Source organism: Pezoporus flaviventris, unplaced genomic scaffold, assembly GCF_033815535.1.
Source record: "Pezoporus flaviventris isolate CSIRO_AGI_PZ_B2104156 unplaced genomic scaffold, CSIRO_AGI_Pfla_v1 ptg000057l, whole genome shotgun sequence".
Lineage (NCBI taxonomy): Eukaryota > Metazoa > Chordata > Aves > Psittaciformes > Psittacidae > Pezoporus > Pezoporus flaviventris.
Window position 1 is genome coordinate 2037075 of NW_026892605.1, and position 9775 is coordinate 2046849.

Consider the following 9775-nt stretch of genomic DNA (forward strand, 5'->3'; position numbering starts at 1 on the left):
ATACTTAGTGGTTTGTACCATTTGTAGCCAGTACCATTACCCCACATTTACAGGCAGAACAAAAACAAAGCATAAGCCAACAAGTGAGTTTACTGGGTCAGTGTCACAGCTCAGAACTAGTGGTGTCTCTGAAGTTATTGCCCATTGTTCTATCCATCACACCATTAACCATGCTACACGTGCTGAACGACACAATACCAAAACTAACTTTTAGCAAAGCCTAAATGAAACTACACTGCCTAGAAGATCTAGCTTCAAATGCAGTACTACTGTTTATGGCATTAGCTACTGCTGTGCAAGCCAACAGTGAATTTTAAACAAATCACTACTTCAAAATTGCCTAAAGACATATGAATATTTTACACCCTCAACCAAAGTACAATTTGAACGCTACATTTCCTTGTGTGTGTGAAACAGTAAAAGACGCATCAGATACTTTGCAGCATGCACTTTAGAAAACAAAGCAAGACTGATGACACTTAAGACATCCGAGCAAAGTTATTACTCAGCTGACTATATGACATTAGGATAACAAAACCTACCTCTTCTATAAGACTGAAAAAAATCTTAACAGCAATTCAGAAATCACTGTTACCCTTGCGTACTTCATTTTAATGCAAACATCCTTTGTATAGCCAATCCAAATTTTGCAGAAGATCAAGCTCATGACTGATACACAACAAAAAAGACCTTTCAAACAAACTGAACGTTCCTTACGTTTTCATCAACCACCAGATGGAGCCCATCTCCTCCTGCTGGGAATATATAATGCTGCAGTGGAGTGGGTCGATAGTCTGTGTAAATCACATGGCAAGGCTATAAAGAAAGAACAGCATACATGTAAATGTTTCTAATTGCATCGTAAAAATACTTGCTTGATGGAAAATCCAGTACGTCTCTATTAAAACGCATCTTTCTAAAAGGTAACAAATCAGACTTATAGAAGTCAAGAGATTTTCTTTCCTGAATATGGATGTTGCTTAAGAAAATGTTTGCATTTTCTTTAGAACACAGGTTGGCTTAACAAAAAAAAAAAAAATTTAAAAATTCTTTCTCATGAACACAAAAAGTAAGGACAGGTACCATTTCTTTCTGCATTATTACACACTAAAAATCCTAACACCTTTTAAAACCAAAGGAAAAACTGCAAACTTCTGTTTTGTAAGAAAAACCCTACAATATTTCTTACACCACCTAAAAAAAGGCACACAGTAGACTTAAAAACATTTAATGTTTCCATGCATGGAGAAAGGTTGCTTCTCCTTTAAAAAAAAAAAAGTAAATCCCAGTACAGTGTTCTTCAAAGTCCCTTATACTACACCCCTTTCATTACAAACAATGTAATAAGCAATCTCAGGGGTATTTTTCAAATCTGATCAACCTCTTACAGATATTAACTTCCCTAATTCTGATTCCCATCTTCTTTGCTGAAAAAGCATCTCTTAAAAAAATGAGAGTAAGATAAACCTAATAGTTACAGAACAGGATAGATTTCTTATATTCCTCTTTTCTTAATTTGCCTGCATGCATACATAGTACTTCCTAAGGATTTATTATTCACTTTTTATTTCCACATGGCCTTTTTACAGAGCTTTTCAAACAATTTCTCCAAATAACCTCTTGTCTGTCAGCCCTCCGAGTACGTTCATCATGTTTCTTAATTTAGAATGTTTGCTGAAATTAAGCTAGTGTCTAAATTAAGTGTGGAAAATAAAATCTAAAGAAACAGCTGTAATGGTACTATGCAGAACGAACAGCCAGTATAGCTGCAAAAACTGTAAGTACAACCAGAGAAGCCAGAAGTGATCAATATCATCATTTATAAGCTGTAAGATGACTGAAAAGATGCTCAAAGGTTGAGTTCACATCAAAGATACAGTATTACGTTACAAGACAACACAGATGGACATATAGCACATCAGAAACATTACCTGTTTGTGAAGGTGGCAGATCCATTCAGCAAACTGACGAGCATTTGGAATAGTTGCAGAAAGGAAGACATAATGAACATTGTCAGGAAGCAAAATAATGGTCTCTTCCCAAACCACACCACGTTCTGAAAATGGAAAAGTCACATGGGAAATGTATATGATTAAAGGCTGGGTTTTTTTCACTTCTGAAACCAAAGAACAGCATGCTAAAAGAAAAAATAAAATGAAAACTAAAATCAGCTTCCCCTACACAAGTGCCCTTGAAGTGGCTTTTGCCTTGGCAAAGAAAATGCAGACAATGACACACAATAGCTGTCTGACACACATTCAATACAAAACAAATTCTGAGTGATTTATGTACAAAGATGAGTTACTTTAAGAGAGAGAGAGATAATAAAGATTTAATTCATAAAAAAAAAAAATGTTCTTGGGAAAGAAAAAAAACAAACATCAAACTTCCTGAGGAAAAGAAAGTACATATAGGATACCGGAATCTCTCATGTAGTGGATTTCATCAAAAATAACCCATGCAACTTCCCGCATAACCTCAGAACCTCTGTAGAGCATGCTTCTCAAAATCTAGGAAAGCCAAAAAAAAAAAAGAAAATTGAGATCCAACACATGAAATAAGTCATATTACACAGATTTCAGTGAGAAAGTGCCTGAATTTCTGGTTCACATTTACGTGGCAAAATGAAATCTTATTTTGCACAAATCTTAAAAGCATTTTAAGATTGGCTGTGAGGTGCTTTCCAAGTTGATTCCAAATCTCATTGTCTCAGATGAGCCAGTTTTCCTACAAGAACAGTGAAGAAACCTGAAAGAAAAACCATTATTTTTCTCCCAGCCTCTATGTGGCAGCTTATTTGTTACAGGCCTGTCAAGCCACCTTCTTCCCTCATCCTAACAGACGACCTCTCTGCGATTAACATGAAATCTTTGGTCAGAAATCAAGTAATTCTGTCTCTCCACCACATCTTTTCCTACCAGAGTTTTCTCTGTAAGACAGTTCACTCATTTAAGGTGAAGACAGAAAAATTTCAGCTGATGGCTAGACAGATTTCTGCAACAGGAATGCAATAAAACTGTGTTAATGGGACTTTTTTAACAAAGGTGAAAAGCTGTATACTCCTGGAGTAATAGTATCTGGCATGAAACACACAATTACCATTCAGTGATTCTCCTCTCACCCTATTATTTCCCAAAAACAAAATACTGACCCTATAGGATTCACTTTGACTGACTGACTTTACTACTACACATTTATCCAAAGAAAACTCACTGTCTTGAGCATTCAGGAAATTAAGTTCTGTCTTTCTCCATGTGAGAATGAAAGTTCTTGACAGACAGTCCAAAAGCATGAATTTACAGATATTTACCTAACTTTTTCAAAAAACAGAAGTTAAAATATTAAAGGGAGGCATAATGAAAATTATCATTGACAGATCAAGAATTAATGTCTGGTCTTACCTCAGTTGTCATTACCAGACAAGAAGCTGTAGGATTAATGGTGACATCCCCAGTCATCAAACCAACATCCTGAAATTCTTCATACATCTCACGGTACTTCTGATTACTCAAAGCTTTAATTGGGCTTGTAAATATTACACGCTGTTTCTCCCTCAAAGCCAGGGCAATTGCATACCTGTATTTAAACATTGTACATTATGAAGTTGTCAGGAAGTCATTCATACCATATTATTTTCATCTAATCTTTTCCTTAAAAAAAAAAAATTAAAAATTAAAAAAAAAAAGAAGGCAGAACACAGTACAAGAATACAAATCACTTCATACAATTTCAATGCAACCTTAACTACGCATGCATCTTTGAAGAGCAACAAATCATTAACAAGTTAACTGATTTTTATGGAGATTAGGGCACACCTAGCTTAATCTAAAAATCTGGCAGAGTCGCATGACAAACTATTATTACTGGAACCCATGCTCTAACATATTTACATGCACATCTCACTTTTCACCTAAGGTAAGGAAGCCACTCCACTATCAGACCAATCCCTGACAAAAAACGTACACCATCTTTTAAGTATTTCTTGTCTGACAAACACAAAGTTGCTAGTTAACACAAACCACTGCTTTTGACAGTGCAAACACGTAAGAAATTCCTTACAGCCAGAGGATAGAAAAACAATATATTTTTTTCTAAATTCATGCAAATTTGGATAGCAGAAACTTTCCTTTCAATCTCCATAATAACATCTCAACAAACTGAGATTGTTCAAAAACAGAAGACAAGCTTAAACACGAATTAAGCCCTTCATTACCCACTAAACAAGATGAAAGAAGTAATTTTTGTATCTGAGTAGTCAATTCAAGTCTAATACTAATGGTCCAAACCTTGTATCAAGAATTTGAGGCACAACAGCTATTGACTGTTCAACAAAAGGATATGACAAACATCACACCATTCTCTCATTAGAACATGACAGAAAATTACTTACTCTGCACAAACAGTTTTACCAGCTGATGTATGAGCCGACACTAACACAGACTGCTTATTATCGACACAAAGAATAGCTTCCCTCTGAAAAGCATCAAGAATAAATGGATATTCCTAGAAAGAAAGCAAGAAAAAGCATTACATATTTTTAAGACAGAATGTTACTTACATCTAATTCATCCTGTGACTGATCTATTGTGCAAATTATAGGCAGAAATGGCATCCTGCTCATATCTGTAACTTAAAATGATATTAATATCCAGTATTTCTCAATTACTTTGTATTTAAATAATTTAAACTAATACTTCACCTAAGATCTTCTCTTGTGTCTTCTTGTCATATCAAATTGAAGTCTTGCCCCAGTGACTGAATTTTCTCTAATTTACTAATTTAGGACAAGAAACTACTGAGTGCAACTGTAGCCACCACCTGATGTTGTAGAATAGAACTGCAGTCAGCTTATCCACTCCATTCAACCACATCATTATATTCTATCAAATTTAAAATATAGAAACACCAATCTTACTTGCAACAGGTCATCTTTTCAACACACTCTTTTCCTAGTCTTACTGACAAAATACATACTTTTTCCCTCTACCCTCACTTATTCTCCGAAGCATATGCAAAAATCCCCCTACAATCTATCACATACTTTTGCAGCTTTCCCAGTTCTTGGCTTCAGACCTGTGAATTCTTCATTTGCTGGAAGTGCCACCTATAAAATACAATAAAAACAGCTGCAGAATTCTCAGTGTCTTAATAAAGTTGACATGTCAAGCTATGAAGATCTAGGGCAGGAGATGCGCATGAAAACCAACGTGAATTTATATTATCCTGTTTCTATGACCTCACGTGTCGAGGCTTCCTTCCTTTCTCTCAGAAGTTTTTCAACCAATATTTCTATCCTTCTGCTCAACAAGGTTCCTTCTCTCACTGCTCTGATACTTCCTACTGTCTTCTGTGAAATATTTCTGCTTCACCTACCTTGGCACATCAGTTCTTCAAGCCAAGACACAATCATAGCCTTCTGGCCAATGGACACCAACTACTCAGCTCACATTGAAAATACTCCCTTTCCAAGGACAATGTATTTATACAGGAAAGTTCCTGTTGCTGGTTTATATCTAACATTCCTTCATACTAAATATTTAAGCATTCTTCAGTTACTAAGTGATGGCAAACCTCTGCTAGACATCTTGAGATAGCAAAGACTATACAGTTATACAGGCAATTGTATTATCAATTGTATATTCAGTTCTTTCATTACAAAAGTCTAATCATACAGGGTGCTTGAATGTGACCCTATTTAAATGGAGATAGCTTGGGAAGACAGCACAGAAAAGAGAATTATCGTAAGAGTACAAAGAAGTTAAAAATTACAGATTTAATTCTCACAGAAACTCTGACATCTTTGGATGAAGGATGATAAAATACACATCTACATTAATACTTCCAAGTTTTCATATTTTATATTGCAGTTACGTCTAATACGATTTGGAAACGGAAAGTTTTCATTATTTTGCTTTTGCATAGAAATCTTTTTCCCTTTTTACCAAAATGTAATTTTTAACAATAATCAGCGTTACAAGAAAGCCTTTCTTTCTTGAACCAGAATAGTAAAATATTTCCATGAACAGCTGCACACTGAGATTTCACTATGAACACAGACCTATTTTAACAATGAACAGGCTGTCATGCTCAACAACAGTAGACAGAATGCAACCTGGCACTTTTAAAAATACAGCAACTTATCAATATTATCATCAAATGTTTCACAATCACTCATTTTATTGCAAGTATCATTCAAACTACTTCTGGTAACGTACCTTATTAATTTTTCAAGTGCCAGTTACAGACCTCAAACTCTTTACAAGCCTGTTCTACTTTAAATATAATATAAAATATCTGCTTGAGGGTAGGAAGGCTCTGCAGAGGGATTTGGACAGGCTGGATCAATAGGCTGAGTTAATGGTATGAAGTTCAACAAGGCAAAGCGCCAGGTCCTGCATTTGGGCTACACCAACCCCATACAGAACTACTTCCAGCAGAGTGGCTGGAAAGCTGCTTGGTGGAAAAGAACCTGGGGGTGCTGATTGACCAAGCTGAACATGATACAGCTTGTGCCCAGGCAGACAAGAAGGCCAACAGCATCCTGGCCTGTATCAGCAACAGTGTGGCCAGCAGGGCCAGGACAGTGATCACCCCCCTGTACTGGGCACTGGTGAGGCTGCACTTCGAACCCTTTGTTCAGTTCAGGGAGACACTGAGGTGCTGGAGCAGGTCCAGAGAAGGGCAACAAAGCTGATGAAGGGTCTGGAGCACAAGTGTGATTAGGAGCGGCTGAGGGAACTGGGGTTGTTTAGTCTGGAGAAAAGGATGCTCAGGGGAAACCTTACTGCTCTCTACAACTCCCTGAAAAGAGGACTGAACAAGGTGGCTATTCGTGTCTTTTCCCAAGTTACAGGTGATAGGACAAGAGGAAGTGGCCTCAAATGCTCCAGGGGAGGTTCAGACTGGACACTAGGAAAAATTTCTTCACCAAAAGGGTTGTCAAGGGAAGTGGTTGAGTCACCATCCCTGAAAGTCTTTCATGTAGATGTGGCACTTGGGGACATGGTTTAGGGTGGACTTGTCAGTACCAGGTTATCAGTTGGACCTGATGATCTTAAAGGTCTTTTTCAACCTAAATGATTATATAAGTCTATGATATAATAAGCACAATAACGCAGTATTATTTTACTGACAGTAATAGATACAATTATATGAAACAAGCCTATACTTTCCACACGCATTTCTGCTGCACTCACCTCATGCGTACAACCTTCAACAGTTTCCACAGCTTGTACCCTTACCCAAGGCATCACGTCTGCCAGACTAAAAACACATGAGTTAGGATTGCCAGAAATGTATTTAAAAATCCCAATTTCTTTATAAATGCTAAAATCTTGAACTTCACCTGTACTTTAACTGCAACATTAAAATAAATTATACAGAAACCTGAAATGGGCAGTTGGCAGACTCCCACCAGGACTAACACCTCTAAGTCTTAAAACATTGCTTCTCTATAAATATGCTCTAGCTACTGCTTTGGGATTTATAACACCTTAAAAACTTGCACCACAAACCAAACAGCACTTGAATCACATAGAGTTTTCTGATTAAATTGGAACTTTTTTTTAACATGCAAAAACGCAAAATTCAAGAACAGCATTCCTGCTACTAGTCATGACACCAAGTAACAGCAGCCTGAAGGATCCCAAGCAGCTGCCTGAAGATGAGACCTGCTCTCTTCTTTACAAGTCCCTCTTCTCATGGCCACAAGAAAGGACTAGTATCTCACTGCATAAACGCTGTTTTTTTTCTAAGTGTAAGCTACTGGAGCTACTTCCACTAAGCCCATTAACACAGAAACTGACTTCAAGTGTTGACTCTGGTTCTGGTTTGCATCTATGCAAGTTTACAGTGTTCTGAGAAGTCTTCTCATTACTTTCTCACAGACAATCTTACCTTGAACTTCAGAAAAATTACCATCTAAACCCAAATGACAATCCATACCAGAATTCTGACTGACACAAGTCAATAATACATAACCCAGATAAAAGTATAAGAACACAGCAAGCATGGAAGTTTTACTTCTGTAGCAGTTTTCTACATCTTGAGCTAGGAGGTACACACCTGCATTTGGCAGCTCTATATTAACTTTTAATCCATGAACCCTATCATTCGTTTTCTGAACCAACATAAACTTCCAAGTTACCAAGAATCTCTTAAGACACACTAAGCTGAAATAGTGCCCACACTGTCCCTTCAATTTGTTTTCAAAACCATTCATAATCACAGTCATGAAGTTCTAGAAAGAAAAGAGGGAGATATATGCAGATCCTGAAGCACAGAAATTGAACTCTCACTTCCCTTCAGCTGCTTTGAATCCCCAGCTGTTGGTACACCCAATTTTATAACCCCTCTTCATATCAAATACCCCCCATTTGTGCTCAAATTTAAAAGCATGTCCATAGTTGAGATTCCAAATATTTCCTGCAGTTATAATCTTACATGCCTTAAGAGCCTTTTTTCTGTCTCCCTGATCAAATTCTTCTTCCTGTATCCGAAGCCATTTAAGTCTTTCACAGTGTGGTAAGCTGCAAGCCTGCCTCCTCCCATGTGCCTCACTGCTTACGTCTTGCTATATGACTGAAATCAACATTATGGCTTTGACCAAGAACCACCAACCCATATGCAGTAAATGCACACACAAACATTTCATACCACAGTAGTCTATCTGCCTGTACTGTTAGTTTAAATATGCCCAGTGCTCATCTCTGCTGAACCTGTACTACCAACACATCCTTGCTCACACAGGTAAAGTCAACTTCATATGCAAATTCATCCTTATGTGAAAACACTACAGAGCTACTCACATTGACTACTCACAATTGGCACAGAGCTAACCAGCATGTCTTGCTATGACTTCTTTACACATTAAACTGGGTACTTACTTGTCATCTTCTAATCCATCTTCCAATTTTCGCTTCTTTCCCAAAAGAGCATTTTCAGTATGATTGACCTCAGCTTTCCTTTTTGGCCGTGCTGTTGTAACTGCTGAGGATTTTTCTTCTGATCGTTTTCTGCAACATAAATAGACAGCCAACCTAACATTTGCCAGTTATACGCGTGTATTTTCAGAGAAAAAATGTGGTCTGACAGGAAACGGTCATCACACTGAATTAGGGTACAACCGGCCATGCGCTTTCAAACTACTTCCGGCATGTGCTTGCCTCCAACTCCCGGCGCTCCCCAGTCACCCACCGCATCGGGGTGGCCACAGCGCGGGCGCCAGGGATCGCAGTAAGCATACCCTTTAGCCTGCACCGACTCCCCGGCCCCGTGGGGGTTCAGTAACTCAAATTAACTGGCAAAAGAAGCGCCCGGCAGTGCGGCGCGAGGCTCAGCCGCCAAAATACCCCCAAGGGCCAGCTCTTCCGGCCTCACGCCGCGACCTCACCCCGATGTCCTGACGCCATCAATGACGAACGCCTTGCTCTTCCTGGCGGCAGATGCGGCGGCAGGCTGCTCAAACACTCTGAAAAGATCATCTCCAAAGGCGTCCGCCATCTTGTTCACTTCTCCCACACTGCCTCTCGGAGCCACCCTTACCCGGATCCTTTCTGCTACTGCTCTGGAACTGAAACCGGGGATGGAACAGAACCCGCCGGCACCTGGACCCCCACGCAAGGCCCAATGCCGACAGCGGTCTCTGTCCCACCCCACCAGCACTGGAGCGCCGTGACCCCCCCTCCAGCGCGGAAGAGCCTCTAGGGCAAACCTTCCCACAACCCCCCGCCGCCGGTCGCGGCCCTCAACCCGGAACCCGCTTTCTGCGTGACCC

At 39.0% G+C, this 9775-nt stretch overlaps 1 protein-coding gene across 6 annotated transcripts in view; it reads right to left on the reverse strand.

Moving 5' to 3' along the window:
• The window catches only part of MTREX (Mtr4 exosome RNA helicase), a 45306-nt gene extending 35604 nt beyond the window's left edge, over window positions 1–9702 (reverse strand). For 5 of the 6 annotated variants that reach the window (XM_061469405.1, XM_061469406.1, XM_061469407.1 and 2 more), the window contains exons 1-9: window positions 9392–9701; window positions 8886–9014; window positions 7197–7263; window positions 5042–5104; window positions 4391–4503; window positions 3402–3576; window positions 2420–2510; window positions 1932–2056; window positions 718–816 (exon numbers count right to left, since the gene is read on the reverse strand). In XM_061469405.1, coding sequence (XP_061325389.1) covers window positions 718–816; window positions 1932–2056; window positions 2420–2510; window positions 3402–3576; window positions 4391–4503; window positions 5042–5104; window positions 7197–7263; window positions 8886–9014; window positions 9392–9501 — 972 coding nt within the window. In that variant the 5' untranslated portion in view covers window positions 9502–9701. Of the gene's footprint in view, window positions 1–717; window positions 817–1931; window positions 2057–2419; window positions 2511–3401; window positions 3577–4390; window positions 4504–5041; window positions 5105–7196; window positions 7264–8885; window positions 9015–9391 lie in introns of all 6 variants that reach the window. The other variant, XR_009746240.1, reaches the window with a different exon arrangement.
• Window positions 9703–9775: the final 73 nt, after the last annotated feature.